This window comes from Pygocentrus nattereri, chromosome 2 (assembly GCF_015220715.1).
Source record: "Pygocentrus nattereri isolate fPygNat1 chromosome 2, fPygNat1.pri, whole genome shotgun sequence".
Taxonomy (NCBI): domain Eukaryota; kingdom Metazoa; phylum Chordata; class Actinopteri; order Characiformes; family Serrasalmidae; genus Pygocentrus; species Pygocentrus nattereri.
Window position 1 is genome coordinate 52,596,564 of NC_051212.1, and position 23,222 is coordinate 52,619,785.

General features: G+C 42.4%; 1 protein-coding gene across 2 annotated transcripts in view; it reads left to right on the forward strand.

The window, feature by feature from the left end:
- The first annotated feature begins 326 nt into the window (after nucleotides 1-326).
- Nucleotides 327-23,222, forward strand: part of LOC108430740 (low-density lipoprotein receptor-related protein 8) — a 122,895-nt gene continuing 99,999 nt past the window's right edge. For both annotated transcript variants that reach the window (XM_017703399.2, XM_017703400.2), the window contains exons 1-2: nucleotides 327-446; nucleotides 922-1,041. In XM_017703399.2, the coding sequence (XP_017558888.1) occupies nucleotides 353-446; nucleotides 922-1,041 (214 nt within the window). In that variant the 5' untranslated portion in view covers nucleotides 327-352. The remainder of the gene's footprint in view (nucleotides 447-921; nucleotides 1,042-23,222) is intronic.

Below are 23,222 nucleotides of genomic sequence, written 5' to 3' on the forward strand. Positions count from 1 at the left end.
CCAGCTGTGGGAGAGCTTTTAGAGGTGGGTGTCTGGTTCCTATCACCACCACTCGACTGACGTCTGTCTAGAACGCAGCATTTCACACCAAACCGCTCTGAATGGCTTTGACGTTTACTATGTAAATTTTGAAAAGTCGGTGGAGTTCCCCTTTCATTCAAACTGCCCGGGAAGCGATGGTCAAGCTCTGCGTTCCCGTCGCCTGGGCAACGCCGCCCTCATTCATAATTCACATTAGGCCTTCCCTTTCATTTGCATAAGCCCCTCCCGCGCTCGCTGATTGGACGCTCGCTGAAGCAGCTCCGTCCGCGTCGATAGAGAGCAGCACTATCCGGACCTGCTTTGTTTGTGGATGAACGCCATAAAACCCATCTCCGAAATGTGGACCGTAATAGGAAAATTACTGTTTTTCCACTTGGTTACGATGGGGCTGTATTCAGGAAAAGGTTGGTTATTTTCACACTAAGCCCAGAAGGAGTGAAACGATGCTGAATTGAGCGGATTTATAACGCTAGACCTGCGAAATGTGCATATTTGGACTACTTTCTTGCAGCCCGTGTACTGGTGGAAATCTATGACTGGAGCAGGCGCCCACATTTATAGCCAAAAAGCCTAATTACACCACGAGCAGTCTGTTACAGAAACGGTTTGTCTCCACCTGACAGTTATTGTTCCCAGAGCATCATCAACATCATCTTCCTCTTCCTCTTGTGGGACCATAATTGATGGGAATGCTTGTAATAAAATAAGGAGCATGTCGTTCATTTATTGCGTTTCTCGCATTTTTTAGTATTGTTTGGTCGTGAAGCGCCGCTCAGAGCCTTTTGAGTCAATCCCCTCTCGGTGTATTGATGGCTGATGTGATTGGTATGGCGCTTTCTCTAATCTGTAACGCTTTCTCTCCTGCTTTTGATCACTCAGGGAGCGAGGAGGAGTGCGAGGACGGACAGTTTCAGTGCAAGAACAAGAAATGCATCATGAGCATATGGAGGTGTGACGATGATGATGACTGTTCGGACAACAGCGATGAGGAAGACTGTTGTAAGTAATAAATGATCAAGAGTCCTAATCCATGATGAGACGAGGAAGACTGTGAGTAATAGCCGACGAAGAGTCATAAGTCATTGTCAGATGAGGAAGACTGTCAGTAATAGCAGATGAAGAGTCATAAGTCAGTATCAGATGATGAAGAGTCGTAAGTCAGTATCAGATAAGGAAGACTGTGAGTGATAGCTGATGAAGAGTCATAAGTTGGTATCAGATAAGGAAGAGTATGAATAATAGCGGAGGAAGAGTCATAAGTCAGTATCAGATGAGGAAGATTGTGAGTAATAGCTGATGAAGAGTCATAAGTCAGTATAAGATGAGGAAGACTGAGTAATAGCTGATGAAGAGTCATAAGTCAGTATCAGATGAGGAAGACTGTGAGTAATAGCAGATGAAGAGTCATAAGTCAGTATAAGATGAGGAAGACTGAGTAATAGCAGATGAAGAGTCATAAGGCAGTATCAGATGAGGAAGACTGTGAGTAATAGCTGATGAAGAGTCATAAGTCAGTATGAGATGAGGAAGACTGAGTAATAGCAGATGAAGAGTCATAAGGCAGTATCAGATGAGGAAGACTGTGAGTAATAGCTGATGAAGAGTCATAAGTCAGTATGAGATGAGGAAGACTGAGTAATAGCTGATGAAGAGTCATAAGTCAGTATAAGATGAGGAAGACTGAGTAATAGCTGATGAAGAGTCATAAGTCAGTATCAGATGAGGAAGACTGTGAGAAATAGCAGATGAGGAGTCATAAGTCAGTATCAGATGAGGAAGACTGTGAGAAATAGCAGATGAAGAGTCATAAGTCAGTATGAGATGAGGAAGACTGTGAGTAATAGCTGATGAGGAGTCATAAGTCAGTATCAGATGAGGAAGACTGTGAGAAATAGCAGATGAAGAGTCATAAGTCAGTATCAGATGAGGAAGACTGTGAGTAATAGCTGATGAAGAGTCATAAGTCAGTATCAGATGAGGAAGACTGTGAGTAATAGCTGATGAGGAGTCATAAGTCAGTATCAGATGAGGAAGACTGTGAGTAATAGCAGATGAGGAGTCATAAGTCAGTATCAGATGAGGAAGACTGTGAGTAAAAGCTGATGAAGAGTCATAAGGCAGTATCAGATGAGGAAGACTGTGAGTAATAGCAGATGAGGAGTCATAAGTCAGTATCAGATGAGGAAGACTGTGAGTAATAGCAGATGAGGAGTCATAAGTCAGTATCAGATGAGGAAGACTGTGAGAAATAGCAGATGAAGAGTCATAAGGCAGTATCAGATGAGGAAGACTGTGAGTAATAGCAGATGAAGAGTCATAAGTCAGTATGAGATGAGGAAGACTGTGAGTAATAGCAGATGAAGAGTCATAAGGCAGTATCAGATGAGGAAGACTGTGAGAAATAGCAGATGAAGAGTCATAAGGCAGTATCAGATGAGGAAGACTGTGAGTAATAGCAGATGAAGAGTCATAAGTCAGTATGAGATGAGGAAGACTGTGAGTAATAGCAGATGAAGAGTCATAAGGCAGTATCAGATGAGGAAGACTGTGAGTAATAGCTGATGAAGAGTCATAAGGCAGTATCAGATGAGGAAGACTGTGAGTAATAGCTGATGAAGAGTCATAAGTCAGTATGAGATGAGGAAGACTGTGAGTAATAGCTGATGAAGAGTCATAAGTCAGTATGAGATGAGGAAGACTGAGTAATAGCTGATGAAGAGTCATAAGTCAGTATCAGATGAGGAAGACTGTGAGTAATAGCTGATGAAGAGTCATAAGTCAGTATAAGATGAGGAAGACTGTGAGTAATAGCTGATGAAGAGTCATAAGTCAGTTTCGGTTGAGGAAGACTGTGAGTAATAGCTGATGAAGAGTCATAAGTCAGTATCAGATGAGGAAGACTGAGTGATAGCTGATGAAGAGTCATAAGTCAGTATCAGATGAGGAAGACTGAGTGATAGCTGATGAAGAGTCATAAGTCAGTATCAGATGAGGAAGACTGAGTGATAGCTGATGAAGAGTCATAAGTCAGTATCAGATGAGGAAGACTGAGTGATAGCTGATGAAGAGTCATAAGTCAGTATCAGATGAGGAAGACTGTGAGTAATAGCTGATGAAGAGTCATAAGTCAGTATCAGATGAGGAAGACTGAGTAATAGCTGATGAAGAGTCATAAGTCAGTATCAGATGAGGAAGACTGAGTAATAGCTGATGAAGAGTCATAAGTCAGTATCAGATGAGGAAGACTGAGTAATAGCTGATGAAGAGTCATAAGTCAATATCAGATGAGGAAGACTGAGTAATAGCTGATGAAGAGTCATAAGTCAGTATCAGATGAGGAAGACTGAGTAATAGCTGATGAAGAGTCATAAGTCAGTATCAGATGAGGAAGACTGAGTAATAGCTGATGAAGAGTCATAAGTCAGTATCAGATGAGGAAGTCTGTCAGTAATATGTGCCAACGTGCCTGTAAGCCAGTACGTGATGATTGAGTCATAAGTGTTAGATGATGTGCAAGACTGCCATAAATAATGGATGACGAGGAAGACTGTGGGAAGTCAGACCTCTGTAAGTCAGTATGTGATGAGGAAGACTGTGGTAAATCAATATGTGATGAGGAAGATTCATTAGTAATAGATGGTGATTGCTGTTGTTTTTGACCCACTGGTGAGAAAAAGTCATATAATCGTGGGCAAGACTGCTGTAAGTTAATATTTGCTGACGCTGATAGGCAAGACTGTCGTAAGTCAGTAGCTGATGAGGAAGACTGTCATAGGTTTCTAACTTATTATGAAGACTGTAGGAAGTTAAGAGCCGATGAGCAAGACTGTCGTGAGTTCATAGCTGAATATATAGACTGTCGTAAGTTAATAGCTGATGAGGAAGACTGTCATAGGTTTATAACTTATTATGAAGACTGTAGGAAGTTAAGAGCCGATGAGCAAGACTGTCGTGAGTTCATAGCTGAATATATAGACTGTCGTAAGTTAATAGCTGATGAGGAAGACTGTCATAGGTTTATAACTTATTATGAAGACTGTAGGAAGTTAAGAGCCGATGAGCAAGACTGTCGTGAGTTCATAGCTGAATATATAGACTGTCGTAAGTTAATAGCTGATGAGGAAGACTGTCATAGGTTTATAACTTATTATGAAGACTGTAGGAAGTTAAGAGCCGATGAGCAAGACTGTCGTGAGTTCATAGCTGAATATATAGACTGGCGTAGGATAATGAATATGAAGGCGGTTGTACGTTAACAGCTGATGAGGAAGACTGTTGTAAGTTAAGAACTGGTGAGCAAGACTGTCGTATGTTCATAGCTGAATATATAGACTGGCGTAGGATAATGAATATGAAGGCGGTTGTACGTTAACAGCTGATGAGGAAGACTGTTGTAAGTTAAGAACTGGTGAGCAAGACTGTCATAAGTTCATAGCTGAATATATAGACTGTCGTAAGTTAATAGCTGATGAGGAAGACTGTCATAGGTTTATAGCTTATTATGAAGACTGTAGTAAGTTAAGAGCCGATGAGCAAGACTGTCGTATGTTCATAGCTGAATATATAGACTGGCGTAGGATAATGAATATGAAGGCGGTTGTACGTTAACAGCTGATGAGGAAGACTGTTGTAAGTTAAGAACTGGTGAGCAAGACTGTCGTAAGTTCATAGCTGAATATATAGACTGTCGTAAGTTAATAGCTGATGAGGAAGACTGTCATAGGTTTATAGCTTATTATGAAGACTGTTGTAAGTTAAGAGCCGATGAGCAAGACTGTCGTATGTTCATAGCTGAATATATAGACTGGCGTAGGATAATGAATATGAAGGCGGTTGTACGTTAACAGCTGATGAGGAAGACTGTTGTAAGTTAAGAACTGGTGAGCAAGACTGTCGTGAGTTCATAGCTGAATATATAGACTGTCATAAGTTAATAGCTGAATATGAAGGCTGTTGTACGTTAACAGCTGATGCGTAAGAGTCCTGAGTAACAGCTGGTGTGGGGGGCTCCAGCAGCCGAGGAAGGAGACTGTCCTAAGTTAATAAGTCAATGCTAATAAGTTCATGGTTGGGGAGGAAGTCCCATTATATCCTAATGCTTATTATTAACACATTTCCATAGACTTTACTGCTGACTACCTGAAGTATTCGTAAGCTATAATAATACTTGTAATAGAAGTCAGCAGGTCCAGGCTATCTCAGAGGTTAATATCGAATGAAGAAATCAGCCATTAGTCCCTGATGAGGAGAACGTTCACAAGTAAGAGCTGAAGAGGAAGCATGTTCTGTCATAGGTTAATGCCTGATGACGAAAACTCCAGCTTTAGGCGTCTCTGAAGGGCCAGAGTCCGTCACAGTGGGCTTAATCTCCTCATGGGATTGATCTATTTTCAGTTTTAAACCATCCAAACTGATGTTTGGTTCTGAGGCGTTTTACATTTAATGCCATGGGACCACCTATGATGAGAAAAGTGAGAATATTTCTGCTTTAAATCTTTCTTGATTACACTGAAGAAAGCCTTTGATAGAGGTGAGAGGAAATTAAGCCACTGTTTAGTCCGGCGCTTAATCAGATAGGATGCTAAGACATGGAACAGGGAACACATGGACCCTGATATGTGGATCTCAGAGCAGGGTTTTCCATCCAGTCCTTGGGGACCCCCAGCCAGACTATATTTTTATTCCATTCCAGCTTTAAACACACCTGAGACAGGCAATCAGGGGTTACATGATGCTGATTACTGGCTCAGGTGTGTTATGAAATGGAACATAACAGCAGTGCAGCCTAGCTGGGGTCCCCAAGGACTCTATCCCTGTATCAGACAGTCTAGAAGTTGGTCAGCTCCTTCAAGCAAGTCAAATAAGTGCAAGGAAGGATCAGATGGGATTTGTTGCCAGCGGTCAGGCCGTTTTGCAGTGTTGATGGTGACTGCCTCCAGTGACATCATACCATATCCAGTCATATTTGTAGGGGTCAGGATGGTATGGAGTCGAAAACCATGTCACTTAAAAAGGCTCTCTGAGCTTAATTAATGCCCAATAACATTAGCATTAATCTTTGTTTTCAGGTTTCTGGCACTGATGGTGATTGTAACCAATCAGACTCAGCTATCCCCTCGGGTATAGCTAACCAGTGCTGGACATTTAAGGGATTCATTCAGTTCCTCAGTGACATCAATGGCAGTTGCTTTAAGACTTAAACACACATGTTATACACCCTCTATAACGTTTGTAATCCACTCTGTATCACTGAACTCTGGCAGCTGCGTCTGACAGACCATATAGTCTACATGAATGTGTTTGTGGAAGTGCAGCCCATAGAACCATATTGAGGCTGGGCTTCAATGCAAGTTCATAGCAGATTCAACACCATGCTGGAAGTCTATGAGGCTATCGCGAGTGCTTTTTGGGTATGAAAACCCAGCATTATCGGACAGAGGCTGTAATTTGTGTCCTACCTGGAAGCTCAGCTTCTATGTGATGATTGGTGGAGCTCCCAAAAGGGGTGGGATCTCATAGAAAACTGCCAATTCAGACACTGTAATGTGCATAAACAGCATTTAGTGTGTTAACATGCTCTGAGTAACCCGATCATAATCAGATTTCTGCAGTTGTCTGATTATTGGTCCTGTAAACAGCGCACTCCGATTTCTTAGATGTTAGATGATTAAGAAATGTGGTAAAGAGGCTGGGTTTTAGCTCAGTAGTCAGATTTCTCAGTGCGTGTGGACTCTTACTCTGATTTCTTTCAGATTTCTCAGTCTGCGCATGTGCGAAAACAGACCACAGAAATAAAAACAGAAATAAATTCTCAGTGGTGTCGGGGAGTCTTACGAAAACTAGCACTGACGTTTGCTGGTTCGATGAAACTCTGAGCGGAGAGACGGACACATGCAGCATATCAGCTAACCAGTTTAGCTGATATGAATTTAGTATAAGACACTGAAAAAACTTGCTGTGTTGTCACTCCTAAAAGAGATTTATGTAATTGAAGTTATTTCTGTATTAGAATTGAAGTTAGCGGTGGAATATGAACTTGGCTGTACGCTCATCTAAACTGAAAACATGCCGCTAACCAAAGATTTAAAAAGACTTGTCTTTGGAAATGACTTCTGTATCATCGAGCCTCACATTACAGCACTTGTGTCTCTGCGTCTTTGGGACGTCCGTCAGGAAAAAGGCCTGTGCGAATGTCATAAATCGAAAACTGGGATATCTTTTAACCAAAAACTGAAGAAACACAGAAATTATAGCTAATCATGTAACATAAATATCATTGTATCTAAGTGTGATATTGAGAATAAGCATTCATACTCGTTCATAAACACCAGTGAGTCCTTAAAGCCTGTAAGATGCTGTCGAGGCAAGCTGAAATAGTTCATATACTTCGTTTTATGCCACTAGATTATTGCCACGTGTGCTTGGCCTATGTCGAAAAGCATCATCTGCACTTGCCTGCCAGCTCAAAATGGCACAGAGTTGAGTCTGTCGTGGTTAAAAATGATCTCTGAGCTTATTTAACGCTGGATAACGTTAGTGTTAAGCTTTGTTTTCATTTCTGCCATTTTGGAAGCCAATGGTAAAAGTCTTTACTTAGTAATCGGAGTTCTATTGTTGGGAAATGTCATTGTCTTTCCTTTGACATTCACTCTGTTCTCCTTTCAACGTGCTATTATGGAGAAAATTAACGTTGGCCATTTATTATTTTTTTTTTACTTTTGACATTTCAAGAACATCATTCAGATTTCTTTGTTTGAGTGTGTCTCACACACACGTTTTCCAGGCTGCGTAATGAGTCGGGAGTGTGTTCTGACTGTACATAACTGTGTCAGACCTTCTGGTGCTGATTTGCATATTGTTCTATTGCTAATCTTGCCCTTGAGGTGAAAGGACTAATTATAAAATAGTAACGCTTCCTAATTGTCACAGGTGCACATTCACAATCGGCTCTGGACGCACTAGTATGGGTTCATCTCTAGTCTTTTTTTCCCTTTTTCATTCCTCTCTTCCTCCGTTCTCTCTGCTTCTGAGCATGTGGCCTACATATATTTGGCGCGAAAACAAGCCAAATAAAAGGGTGGAAATCCTTCCAGCGAAACCATCCCACCTCACTGTGCTTTGTTCTTTCTTCGCACCTAAAAATGTGTAGCACCAGAAGATTTTATGACCGTTGCTGTACATTCGGCCACTCTGGCTCGCTAAAGGTCCAGGCAGAATGTGTTTGGCCTCGCCAGCGAAACGGAGTGACTCCCCGGGCCGTGAGCAGAAAGCAGGTCATGGGAAGTGTTTGTTTTCTTTCATAATTCATGTGTCACCACTTCATGCACCCATTGAACTCACTGTTGTGACCACTCATTTAGTTTCCTGCAATAAAAGGGCAGCAGGTCAGACGAGGGAAGGAGTCCAAAATCGCTCTCCCTCAGGATTTCTTACACTGTATAATACACCGTTAATGGCCTAATTAAGGGAAGCCCAAAACATGAAAAAATAGCATGAAAGATATATCGTATTACATCGATCAGCCATAGCATTAAAACCTCCTCTTTGTATCTACGCTCACTGTCCATTGTATCACCTCCACTGACCATATAGGTGCACTTTGTATTTCTGCTATTACAGACTGTAGTCCATCTGTTTCTATGTGTACTGTGTTCACCCTGTTTTTCAGTGGTCGGGACCCCCCTAGGAGCCCACAGAGCAGGTATTATTTAGGTGATGGGTTATTCTCAGCACTGCAGTATCACTTGTGTGTTAGTATGTGTTGTGCTGGTGCGAGTGGATCAGACGCAGCAGTGCTGCTGGAGTTTTTAAACACTGTGTCCACTCACTGTCCACTCTATTAGGCACTCCTGCTTTGTCAGTCCACCTTGTAGATGTAAAGTCAGAGACGACAGCTCATCTGCTGCTGCACAGTTTGTGTTGGTCATCCTCTGGTCCTTCATCAGTGGTCACAAGACGCCATCCGCAGGACGCTATTGTTTGGACATTTTTGGTTCTCAGTCCAGCAGTGACAGTGAAGTGTTTATAAACTCCAGCAGCACTGCTGTGTCTGATCCACTCACACCAGCACAACACAGACCCAACTCTGTGAGGGTTCTGTGGGGGTCCTGAACATTGAAGAACAGGGTAACAAAGTGTGCAGAGAAACAGATGGACCACAGTCTGTAACTGTAGAACTACAAAGTGCTCTTTATGGTCAGAGGAGCTGATAAAATGGACAGTGAGTGCAGAAACAATGATGTAGTTTTAATGTTATAGTGGATCAGTGTATACTGCAGGACCACCAAGTTACGACTAGCGCTTAGATTAGTATCTGATCATCTTTTCCTTACGGAGAAACACTAAGAAGAAATGGTCAGATGCTAATCTATAAATGCTAACTGTAACTAAACGGCATTTTCCCACTCCACAAAATACCAGAATTTGGAAAAATCATAGTTCCCGTTTTCTACTTTTATGGTTTTTGCTACCTGCCTATGGTTGGTAGCAACAGGGACCTCATAGTTGAAGGCAGTTTTCCCCTGGCTAACAACCATTTAGCAAATAATTCACTCTTTCTGGTGAAGATAAAGTCACCAAGCACTGTTGCATCATCAATAAATGCCCCAGAGTGTAATTTAGAATAATATGTTGGGGTAACGTGTGGGAGCGATGATGAGGCGGACGCATACGCTGAGAAAAGCGAGATTTATTAGCGGCAAAGCCGTAATCAGGGTCAAGACAGTCCAGGGTCAAAGAGCCAACACAGAGATCGAGGGACAGACATAACAAAAAGGAACACAGACTAAACACACAACGGAGGCCGGAAGAAACAACACCATACAGTTTAATACACAGAGACCAGCAAACTCACAGGGGAAAACACAGGACTTAAATACAAAGGATAACGAGGGTTAACAAGACACAGGTGGTTAACACAAGTGGTCGCAGTCAGGAGCAGGGTCTGGAAACAAGGGGGCAGGACTGATCAGTTGGAACTGAGAAAAAAGTTTTTAAAAAATCCCATCAAAACCAGTGAACACAATGATTTCAGTATTCAGTATTTGGCACTAAATCCAGTTAAACGGGACTAATTCTGCTGCCTTTATAATGAATCATGCAGTCGGTCAGTTTCTACGAGTACTGATGATATTCAGGGTATGTTCAGGAGAGCATATTGTATTGTATTTTGACATCATTTATCATGATTATGATATATATCGTCATATTGCCGAGTCCTATTCATGACAACCAATGAGTTAAGCTAACTAGCAAGCGGAGTAGCTAATATGCCAAATTAGATGCTTTAGAGTGGCGTGTAGTGACCAGATGTCATTTAGTCATAGTTATTATAATGGTTCCAGATGTCATTTAGTCATAGTTATTATAATGGTTCCAGATGTCATTTAGTCATAGTTATTATAATGGTTCCAGATGTCATTTAGTCATAGTTATTATAATGGTTCCAGATGTCATTTAGTCATAGTTATTATAATGGTTCCAGATGTCATTTAGTCATAGTTATTATAATGGTTCCAGATGTCTCTAGCAGGTAGAAAATGAGCTAGAACTAGAAACCCAAGTCCAGTTGGTTCTTATTGGGTCAGACTTTGTAGAGTCACCAGAATATCAGCTTCTGTATCAACCAAGCATCGTATACTTTTCTATTCAAGACACTTGTTCTCCAAAAACTGGCTTGTTTAGAGACGACACCAGCTCAGCTGTAGTTCTTGCTGTACTCTTTAGTGCAGTGTGGATGTATCAGCTATAGGCAGTGCCTTCCACCAAAAACAGTGTATGTCCAGCGCATATTTAAACCCCAGCTAAGGTCACTTGCTATGTTTTTAGCTCCTGGTGCACTTGATGACCGAGAGACTATCAGCGCTTGTCGGTCAAATGCCAGCAAGAACACTTGGTGTGATTCGTTTGGTCAGTGGTAGCATCTGCTGGCTGTTTATTTTTAAACAGAACGGTAGATAAGTTGATTGGTTTCACTGATCAGTGTATCGCACTGATCTGTTCCCAGTTCAGTTCGCTTACTGGTACACAAACAGCTGACCTTTTCCTGTAATGTATTCCCCTGATGTGTCCTCATCCCATCCCCCACCGTCCTCTTTATCCCCCCCAACAATGGCATCCCCACCCTGAGTACGCACTCAACCCAACGGATGAGGCGCACAGAGCTTTAGTTATTGCAAATAATCCAGCGCTCTTACAATGCGTCATTCCGGGGAGATTGAGCGCCTCCTTAGTATCTCTCATTCTTTCTAATCCTTTTGCTTGGAGATGAGTAATTTTTTTTGTGTTCGCACTGACTCACTCACCCAGCGCTGGTTTCCTGCGGTCAGAGCACAGGAATGCGGTGAGCTTGAATATGAGTGCAGAAAGATTTACATAAGGGTTCTAATTGTGGGTTAGGGTCACTTACATTAGTGCAGGTAGTGACTTTTTGGGTTTTTTTCATGCGATCTCCCTAATTCAAGATTCAAGATTCAAGAATTGACGCAATTGAGATGTTTGTGATTAGCGCCTCTTCAGCCCTTCAGAGCACTTTCTGTCTCTTTTTGGTTGTCATCCAAGTGTGAGGCAGATGAAACGATGCTGTGACATCCATGAAAACACTGGGGTTGATGCACCCTTATAACGGGCGGCGTGTGGCATGTGCACGTTGGGTTCAAAGGAGCGTTGGGCTTGTGTCAGGACATACTGCTGAGAGCTCAGCTTATTTATTCAGCCATCAAAGCCATGTCAATTATTTGGGAGATTGCATAAGTGGGACAATAGCAGCAGGGGAGAGCTGCCTGCCTCCATCCTGAGGTGTGCGTGTGTAGGTTTGTTTTTTTTCGGGCTGCATAAGAAAACAACCAGCTTTGGCAGCCATGCAGAAATTCAAAGTGTCTTCATCCGGATACAGTCCGAGGCCCTTGGTGCGGTTGGACATCACTGTATCTGTTTGGCTCTGCGAGCGTTTTTAATCTGCAGGCCAGTTCTCACTGCTGTAATGAGCAGCCTGCCATCAAACCGAGGCTTCTGGAAAGTCAAAGTTGGTCAGCAAACCAATGGACTACTCATTGAATTTCTGTGGTGGGATATTTCTGATAGTTGATGTTTTGATTATGTCATACATTATGTGGGTCCCTTTCTCACATTCAAGCATGAATACAGATGATAATAATATAGTTTGGTTTTATGGAGTTGATACTGATGTCTATGGAAGCCCACTCCTGCTAAATAGAGGAGAAAAAAAATCCAACTACCATTTTTTTCTCCGTCTTGTCTTGTTTTCTCAAAATATTTGACTTACTGTTTCAAAATGAATGACTTAGTATCTCGAAATTATGATTAATTTTCTAGAATTGTTGACTTGACATCTCAAATAATGGCTTAATATGTTGAAATAATGAGTTCTTGGAATATTGACTTACTGTGTTAAAATAATGACTTATTTTATCTAAATATTAACTTGGTATCATGAAGTAATTACTTACTATGCTAAAAAAATTACTTAGTATCTGAAAATAAAGACTTCATTTCTGAAATCCTTGACTCAGTAGTTGAAAATAATGGCTTGTTTTCTTAATTTTGACTTACTGTCATTTTAGTATTTCTATATTGAAATTTAATAACTCATTATTTCAACATATGTAACAATTTCATGCAAATGACTTCAAATAATGTACCTTCTGTTAATGACTTACTTATGTTGAAATATTACAATGTTCAAATAATGGCTTACGCTGTTAGAAATAAAGGGACCATGCAGGTGCCTGATTCATTCATCAAGGTACAAACAGTGTAAACGTTCCCTCAAAGGTTCAACAGTGGTCCAATTATGTACTTAAATTAGTTTGTCCTACTGGAAAAGTAGGTATTTGCATCTTTTTATAAACTAATGTTTTAAAACAGAACCATTTAATAAAAAGCCTGGAGGCGAGGCAGGGTGTGTGGAGTCAGTACAGCTTAGAAAATATCATTTCAGTGGATTCTGGTTCAGTTATGTTCCCTGACTAAAGGTACTGAGATGGACCCCTGAGGGTACCACAACAGTGACAAGAGGGGTCCTGCCCCAGTGACAGTGTTGCACCTTTTTTTCTGAGTGTAGTATCTTGACTTATCCAAAACATTCACTTAAAGTTTTGAAGTAACATATTTTATCAAAATATTTTATTTTTATGCTGTGCTGATGTAATATGTCAAAATGATTACTTATTTTTTTTATTACTTTATTAATATATCAAAAGTCGCTTTCTTGAAATTTAAAAACCAGTTATTTTGACGTATCAGACTTTCATAATAACTCAAAATTTGGTCATTTGTTTGAGTCAAAATATTACTGTAAAAACAGAAAGCAGGAACAAAGCAAGGCCTTTTCTTTCTCTACCTGGCAGGAATGGGTTTCCACAGATATCCACTCTCAGAAGACAGTAACTCTAAAGCAGTTCATGTTTTGGATTTAACTGTGGAAGTCGCAGCTTTCTGGCAATTGACTTCTTAGGCCAAACAATCTGGATTCAACTCATGTAATGAAGAGTCTGTATGATACTGTTCGCTCCGCTGATCCTCATAATGTTAATTGGTTCATTTCCTCTGTAGTTCCGCCTGCGTGAACCTAGAAACCTACTGATGCTGCGCAACTGCATTAGAGTCAAAATCACGATTTGTTAAAGGCCCAATTAATGCATTTCATTAAGTAGCATACCAACATTTGAACAGCACCAGTAATGAAACGAACATGATAATCACAATAATGGGACTGAATGATGCAGGGAAATAAACGCGTCCCTAAACCGTCTGTCCTCATTGTAAGTGATGCACCGAGCTTGATCTCCCCCCACTGCTTCCTCAAGCCACTCTGATCAAGAGGGCTGCACTGTCAGCCTGCAGGCTGAAGCCCTTTGTGGTGGGCCTAGAAAGAGCGCCCACCCAGACAATAGAGCAAAGCAAACACAGCACCAAAGGAGACTGGGAGATGTAGAAAGGCAGAGAGAGGGAGAAGCCCTGACCAAAATGCTTGCTGTGACTATATTGAATAATGCATTGATTGCAGTGTAATAATCATAATAACGATTGATTGGTGCGTTTCGATGCCCGTGTTTTGAGACACATGGACACCTGCAATTTTCAGTAGAAACATCTGGTCTTTTCTGATGCCGCCACAGTGTGGTTTATCACTGGAAATGCTTGATTATGATGCAGCAGGCACACTTACTATATACAATGTGCTAATTGCAGGCTTTTGTGTTTAATTGCTGAGGCCAAAACTGCAATTTTGATTAATACGTGATTAATTGTGCAGCCCCAAGACAGAAAGTGGGAAAACGGTTCGATAGCAGATGAGACAGAATAAAAGTGCTGCGGGATTAGAAGGAAAAAAAAAAAATCTAGAGCAACATCAAAAAGTCATGGACCTGCTTTCCCGGCAGCAGGATTTGGAGCCGAAAACTTTGTCTTTGATTCCAAAGAATGGCCGTAACTCCTGCTGTTAGTATGTGGTGAGAAGCAAGTCCCAGACGACGCTGAAGAATTCATGAGATATGTTCATCTCGCCACTTTAACATCGTGCCCCATTACTTATCCCCCACAGAGGGCATTCCTTCACCGTGGAACTGGGGCACTTTGAGTAAGTGGGTGTAGCACTAACGTTACTTTATAAGACCATCTGCACACAAACTCTTTCACCTTCATTACTCATTCTCAACATACACTCGTTCCAAAAAATTGCAGAACGCTGCAATTTCCCCCTCTTTAATGCTTCCGTGAACCTGCAGCGTGTGCCATGTTCACGGCGGCAGACAATGTTGTTCGCCCGCTTTTGTTAGCATTGTGCTCTGGTTCGGAAAATCATCCCAGATGTTCAATTTCCACTTGAGAACATCCTTTAACCTAATTCCTGACACGGTTCTACTAGCTATGCCCACTTTATCTGACACTTGATGCTCAGTGTACAGTCCCAAGCACGAATGACTTAATCCTTGAACTTGTGCGGGGGTTAGCGTCTTAAGCTAACTGAGGCCTCCTCTCTGTGCCGCAGATTAGCAGTGTGAGATGTGTCTTTTCTCTCTCTGTGGGCCTTCCTATTTTGTCTAGCTGCTTGAACCAGCTCCCAGTGTGGTTATTAGGGACTCTGCAGTTCAAATCCAGCCATTATCTGCGATTAGGGACTGTGGCTCTAAGGGAAGATTAGCAAATGCTTGGCGAGAGAGCTTAACATTGATGTCAAGGCACGGCTCAGACTAGCGTCTATGACCTCTTCCTAGTGGCCACCCTTACAGTCTTTTTGGTAACAATTTCTTTGCTTTCTCTGTGATTGTTAAGGGAATAAATGTAAGGAAATGTGATGGAGAAGGGTAATATGGGTCAAGAGCAGGGGCTACCAAAATCGAGAGGTTATAGCCTACATACCTAGAGATGACATGACATCTCTTCTTTTCCAAGCTGACGTGGTGGTGGTGGTGTGTTAGTGTGTGTTGTGCTGGTGTGAGTGGATCAGACACAGCAGTGCTGCTGGAGGTGACTGAGAATAGTCCACCAGTCAAAAACATCCAGCCAAGAGATTCCTGTGGATAGCGTTCCGTGACAGCTAGTGGGACTAAAGGATGACCAACACACACTGCAGCAGCAGATGAGCTATCGTCTCTGACTTTACATCTACGAGGTTGGAGTGTCTACTAGAGTGGATAATGAGTGAGCAGTGTTTAAAAACCTAGCAGCACTGCCGTCTGATCCACTCGTACCAGCACAGCACACGCTAACATGCCACCACCACAGTAGAGGCAATGCAGTGCTGACCCACCACCCAAATGATACCTGTTCTGTGGGGGTCTTTTGGGGATCCTGACCACTGAAGAACAGGGTAACAAAGTATCAGAGAAACAGATGGACTACAGTCTGTAACTCTAGAACTGCAAAGTGCTCATATGTGGTCAGTGAAGCTGATAAAATGGACAGTGAGTAAAGATACAAGAAGGTGTTTCTAATAAATTGTGGCAGTATAGAATGTAAATAATGCTAAAACATGCTTGCATGCAACCGGCACAACAAGCCACTCTGTAAAACAGTGGTCTTCATCTAGAGGATGATGGGTTGTCAAAAAAGTACACTGGCCTATATTGTTGATAACATCTTTTTGAGAATTACTATTTAAGGGGGTGGCCTGAATTTCATGCTGTGCCAGTGTTCAAAGAACCAAGAGGATTCCCAGAATTAACCACTGAATCATAGTGCGAGGGAGCCCAGAGTCTTTCAGAGCCCTTATGAGTCAGAAGATTTCTCTGCTGTCACAATACAGTTGAATTATATTAACTGCTGGCACACAGAGCATGAATTTGTCCTCCTACATGTCAGGGCTATAGTACGGTCTTTTCCCATGGAGAAGCTAAACTGACTACGTCATAATCCATTCGTAGAGGGGTTGCTGTGAGACTCAGACATTGAAAAACATCCTCTACAATGGTGACAGGTACTACAGATACAACCTGAACAGTTGGGCTGAAACAGTTATTCGACATTGTAGATATTGTCGACAAATATTTCTGTTGTCGGTTTTTTATTTACATTTTAAAAGTGGCATCCGACATAGAGTGAATTAAAGACTTAACCTGAGAGGACAGTGAAGTCATTTATGATATACACAGGGTGATTCAAAACGATTCATCTGATTTCAAAGCGCCATATTTTTACAACCATGAGGCGCCCAGGAACCAATCACAGTCCAATTGAAAGAGGGGTGAGATGGCTGCCTTCAGTCTGTGAGGAGATGGAGACACCTGAGCAGAAAGTGTTTTGGGTTCTCTCACTACAGGGTTCCAAACTGCCTCTAGAAGCAACATCAGCACAAGAACTGTGGGTTAGGAGCTTCATGAACTGCCTCTCTGTGGCCAAACAGCTGCACACAGTTCTTCAGATCACTATGCGCAATGCCAAGTGTCGGCTGGAGTGGTGTAAAGCATGCAGCCACTGGACTCTGGAGCAGTGCAAACGAGTTCTGTGTAGTCCATTCACTGTCCACTCTATTAGACACTCCTACCTTGTCAGTCCACCTTGTAGATGTAAAGTCAGAGATGATAGCTCATCTGCTGCTGCACCGTTTGTGTTGGTCGTCCTCTAGTCCTTCATCAGTGGTCACAGGACGCTGTTGACTGGGTGTTTTTGGTTGGTGGACTATTCTGAGTCCAGCACTGACACCGAAGTGTTTAAAAACTCCAGCAGCACTGCTGTGCCTGATCCACTCAGACCAGCACAACGCACACCAACACACCACCACATCAATGTTACTGCAGTGCTGAGAATGATCCACCGCCCAAATAGTACCTGCTCTGTGAGGGTCCATAGCGGTCCTGACCAGTGAAGAACAGGGTAACAGAGTATCAGAGAAACAGATGGACTACAGTCTGTAACTGTAGAACTACAAAGACCAGCTATACAGTAAGTGGAGCTGATAAAGAGGACAATGAGCGTAGAAACAAGGCGGTGGTCATAATGTTATGCCCGATTGGTGTATAGTGGCAACAATAAAGCTTGGCAGAGAAGGGATAGTGGTCTGGTTCTTGATGCGTAGCTTCGCAGATTCCTTCAGTTACACTCCAAAATCTTGTAGAAAGCCTTCCCAGAAGACTGGAGGCTGTCATAGCCGCTTAAGTGGGGAGCAACTCCATATTAATGCCCATGGTTTTGTCCACATACTTTTGGCCAGATTGTGTATTACAGATTACGTTGCTGGAACAGTTGCCCATAATTCCAAAACTGAGGCTGCCAATCTTATTATCTCACTCATAGATCATAAATATAATATCTGTGTTCCAGTGTTTGTGCAGTTCGCTTCATATATGCTGTAATTGCAGAGCATTTGGAGCGATTACTCTCTGTTCCGCATTATTAGTGCAGCCTGTGCCAGATCAATAAAACTCGTGTTGGATGACTGAGAGCATCGTAATCAGCTGATCACTGGGGTGATGCTGAGCGGCTGACCATGCTGTTATTCCACTGTTATTTCCATCCCTAAAAGCTCTGAGGCTCTACAAATATGATGACAGACTGGGCCTCGATCTTTAATATAGATATTAGCGCGCTGCTCTCGACAGAATTTATCTGAGGCGAAACGATTTAGAGATGCCAAGAATAACATCGGAGCATTCCGTGTCAGGCACATTTCTACTGGAGCGCGTCTCACAAGGAGCGCTGCTCTAGGAAGGTTGACGCCTAGGCCGCTGCTTTCGTAACCCAACAACAGAAAGGCTTACATGTCTTTTATGAAAAGCTGGGGGATGCGAATCGCTCTCACTGTTTCAAAGGTGGAAGTATTTTACTCGATGAATGATCTGGGGACAACAACTGCAATAAAGAGGAAAAACAATGACATTGGCGCTACTAGATGAAGAGGATTCCCTCTGAAGGTTCTTTAAAAAAAAAAAACAGTCCCAGCCTTGAAGAGAGTGAGATTTTTTTTGGAAACGTGGCTCATTTGAAGAAAATTTAATTAAATCCACAATACATTAGTCACAGAATGTTCATCTTCGAGTGCAGTTTAATCACATACACAGATGGGATTTCCACACTGAACTCCAGTCTAGATTTGCCGCTACTGAAACCTGATAGCTGCTGTTTTGTTTTCTCAAATGGCTCATATTGTTTGAGAAAGCATTTATTGCAAAACAGCTTGCAGCTAATTAATCTACTGAGTATTTTTCAGTTTCATCGACTAATCCATCTAAAAAACAAGCGGTTTTGGGGAAATCAGCGTGAAGAAAATAAATGCAATTAGAGAGAACCAGAAGATCAGTAGTTGAGCTAAAGTTCAGGGTGACCATCCCACTAGTAGTTCCGGTAAATCAAGATTTGTCTGACACAAACCACACAATGTCCCATCTTTCTTAGGAGAGAAACATGGGAATATTTTCATTTGTGAATATTTGTGAAAATGTACTAACTAAACTATTGTTAGCTTGGCCAAAATTCTACAACCCCAAAACAGAACAGGTTTGATTTTGGCATTCTGTCACAACTTTTACTCTCTCAGACGTTATACTGCTTTCAGCAGAGCAGCATTTAGTCAGAATCAAGCCTGTACTGTGGTGAGTGGCACTGGTGGGTAGGTAGCCTGGTTGCTAAGCTGACGTTAAGTTATCCAATCAGACTAACGATGCAAACACCACAGAACAGGTTTAATTCCGCTTTTCTGTCTTTTTTCTCTACAGTCCCTCAGAACTGAATCATCTAAACTTGTGTCGGTGCTTTAGTTCATGTACATGTTCTCTGGTGAGCAGAGCTGTAAATATGCTAGCTAACTAGCTAACTAGCTCTTCTCTTCTTTCTCTCATTGTTAAATAGATAGGTTGATATTAATTGATTGATGGCTAGACAACGATGTACATTCACTTATTTGGCGACCATGTAAGTAAACTAAACCTTCTGATTGAATTCATATTGCATACATTTATCATTTGGAATGTTTTTACACCTCACCCCCATAATTCTATACACTGTGGTAATATTTGGAGACGATTTGGAGGATGTCTTCCCAGCCCTAGCTGTGAGTGCCTTTGCATGCACATAATGCATTAGTGCCACTGCAAACGGTCAGTAAATCTGGCCATTTATGTGATAAAGATGCTTTTAGAATACGTTTCGGTGAAGAGACGTCAATATTAAGCTTTAATCCGAAGGCCTGGTTGTGTCTTGTTTCTTCATCTATGGCGTATTGCTTTGTAGAAAATATGCTAATGAGGATGCGTGTAGAAAACAGCTGGCACTTCATGACACATGTAGATTGACCCCAAGGGACAGCTCCAGTGATTGGCTGCATTAATAGTTAATGTAGTATTAATGACACGTCTGTCACTATGGTATGATGTTGCTAAGGAGCCAAACCTTTGGAGAGAGAACTTTCCCCCTGGGTTCACAAAGTTCAGAAAGGATGCAAACGTTCTCTGGCCCTGAAAAGGACCTGCCATGGGGATTTGAGCACGGTATTTTCGTCTTGTTGAGTCAGTTCTTTATTCGTTCTGCTGTGGAGGTCGAGATGTTAGACGAGCTGATAATGGTGAAAACACACACACACATACACACACACACACTGTCCACCTACACGTCTCCCGTTTGCATTTGCCTGGAAGAAAATTTACGCTGATGCAGTCTCTTAATGGCCTAGATAGGTGATTCTCAATCCTGGTCCTGCGTATATTAGTTTTCCTGCTCTAACACACCTGATTCAACTCATCATCTCATTAACAAGCCTCGCCTGATGTGAACACGGTCGGTCAGATAAGAGAAGACACAAGGCAGAGGGGTTGTTTTTCAGGACTAGGACTGAGGAACCAGGCCTAGATGAACCACTGCATTGCTGCTTCCCTTAAAGGCATGGCGACAAAATAAAATGTACTTTTTTCCTTCACCTCAAATGTACACAAGCCACGTTTAGTTTCTGAAGATTGCTTTTTGGGTTTGCGCAAGAGCTACGAGGCTAATGGCTAATGTAGCTGACAAGCAATTGAAGTTTATATCCTTTCAACTGTGCATTGTGCAAACAGCATACCTAAATCATCACGTACCTGCCTCAAGATGCATCAAGATCATGTGGTTTCTGACACTGTATGATGTGTCTGTTATCGATGAAAATGAACAAAAGTATGTCACACAGCTGTTTCCTCCTTCTGTTGTAAAAAGAAAGCTGTTTTCAGCAATAAATTTCTTGGCTGATCAACTGCATTTATGAATTTAGCTGCCTCTCAACTACATTTGGGATAATCTGAGATCATCCAAGACAGTTTACTGTTCCAGCTGCTGAGAGACGCACTAGTTGCTAAGAAACGATCTAGCTGTACCAGCTACTCAGAGACGCACTTGTTACTAAGGTATGCTTTAGCTGTTCTAGTTACCAACAGATGCTCTAGCTGTTCCAGCTGCTGAGAGACGCACTAGTTGCTAAGAAACGATCTAGCTTACCAGCTACTCAGAGACGCACTTGTTACTAAGGTATGCTTTAGCTGTTCTAGTTACCAACAGATGATCTAGCTGTTTCAGCTGCTGAGAGACGCTCTAGCTGCGGAGAGATGCTCTAGCTGTACCAGCTACTGAGAGACGCTCTTGTTGCTAAGCTATGTTCTAGCTGTTCTAGTTACCAACAGATGATCTAGCTGTTTCAGCTGCTGAGAGAAGCTCTAGCTGTCTAGAGATGCTCTAGCTGTACCAGCTGCTGAGAGACGCTCTAGCTGCGGAGAGATGCTCTAGCTGTACCAGGTACTGAGAGATGCTCTTATTGCTAAGATATGTTCTAGCTGTTCTAGTTACCAACAGATGATCTAGCTGTTTCAGCTGCTGAGAGACGCTCTAGCTGTGGAGAGATGCTCTAGCTGTACCAGCTGCTGAGAGACGCTCTAGCTGTGGAGAGATGCTCTAGCTGTACCAGCTGCTGAGAGACGCTCTAGCTGCGGAGAGATGCTCTAGCTGTACCAGCTACTGAGAGACGCTCTTGTTGCTAAGATATGTTCTAGCTGTTCTAGTTACCAACAGATGCTCTAGCTGTTCCAGCTGAGAGACGATCTAGCTGCGGAGAGATGCTCTACCTGTACCAGCTACTGAGGGATGCTCTTGTTGCTAAGATATGTTCTAGCTGTTCTAGTTACCAACAGATGCTCTAGCTGTTCCAGCTGCTGAGAGATGCTCTATCTGCGGAGAGATGCTCTAGCTGTACCAGCTGCTGAGAGACGGTCTAGCTGTACCAGCTGCTGAGAGATGCTCTAGCTGTACCAGCTGCTGAGGGATGCTCTTGTTGCTAAGATATGTTCTAGCTGTTCTAGTTACCAACAGATTCTCTAGCTGTTCCAGCTGCTGAGAGATGCTCTATCTGCGGAGAGACGCTCTAGCTGTACCAGCTGCTGAGAGACGCTCTAGCTGGTAAGAGACACTCTTACTGCTGAGATTTCTTCTGACGGAGGATTGGAGATACCAGATGGCTCCACACCCCCTGGAGTGCTCTACCCGACCCCCTGTGTGGCATGTGCCCAGTGATCAGAGCTTCCGCTGAGCCTTGCCTGTAGAAGAATGGCTTGAAGCTTGCCACTATTGCCTGAATCAGGACGAAATCTTTAAAAGCTCTACTTGTAATAAGCACTGCCCAGGGTTGAACTCAAGCATCTCTCCAAGGCAGTTTGCTCTCCCTGGCAAAGATACTGGCTTCATCAGCAAGAAGCATTTGTCAGATGATTGTGGACATATTGAGAGGACAGACTGCCTGAAGTGAAGATTGCCGAGGCCCTTGAAAGCCAACCGCTGCCAGTGGCTAATGCTTGCGGCTTTACTGACCCATTAAGACGTGAATGTGTCATGAATGCTTTCTTGCTGACAAGTTCAGTCTTAATGGGTTATTGAAGCCACTAGCGTTAGCCGCTACTGTTAATCATTGTTACCTTAAATTACCTCAGCAATTTGAGATATCAGCATGCTCGGAGTTCCACATTAAGCTAAGCTTTCTGATTCTGTATGTTATTTTGTGTGGAACATCCCAGAGAAAATATAAAGATATTCCCAGGTGGACACTTCAGACTTTGGTTTTACGCTGTTTAAAGGATCGTAATTGCAGTACTTGCACTGGAAAGTCCTCATAGCTCTGGCTATTAAAGTGAATGTTGGTTTGTGACTAGTATGGTTTGCTCTACTCAGAGTAGCTGTTGGCCACGTTCCAGATGCCTTACAGCATCTTATTGTGGTCCCATCAGGAGCTGTAGTGTGCTACATAGACAGCATTGAGTGTCGGTGGCGATCTTGCCTCAAATCCTGATTTGCAAACTAAAATAGAAAAGTAGTTGGATGGATTTGAGGCCACACTCGCTGCCTTTTTTGGCACTAATCTGTGCTAATGAGTGGGTGTTATTCAACATTAACAGGGCTCAAAATGTGGTGCCGTGGTCTGTTTTGCTTTTAGTGAGTGTTTGTTTTTCGCTTAGAAGCAGATTTGTAGACATGGCCAGCAGCTTAGTAGACATGGCAACTGCTTACCTGGAGGTGCCTGAACCTTGGACGTGCTCATTAAGCCTGGACTTGTGTACTTGAACATGGTGGGTGGTGGACATTAAGGTTCTTTTGCTGCGGAGGTCATTTCTGAGGTCAGGTACATGCCACTGATGTACTCCCAGTGGTTCAGCTGTGCTCTGTAAGAGTTTCTTTCCAAAATGCTGCAAAATTTTGGATATAATGAATTTTGTAAA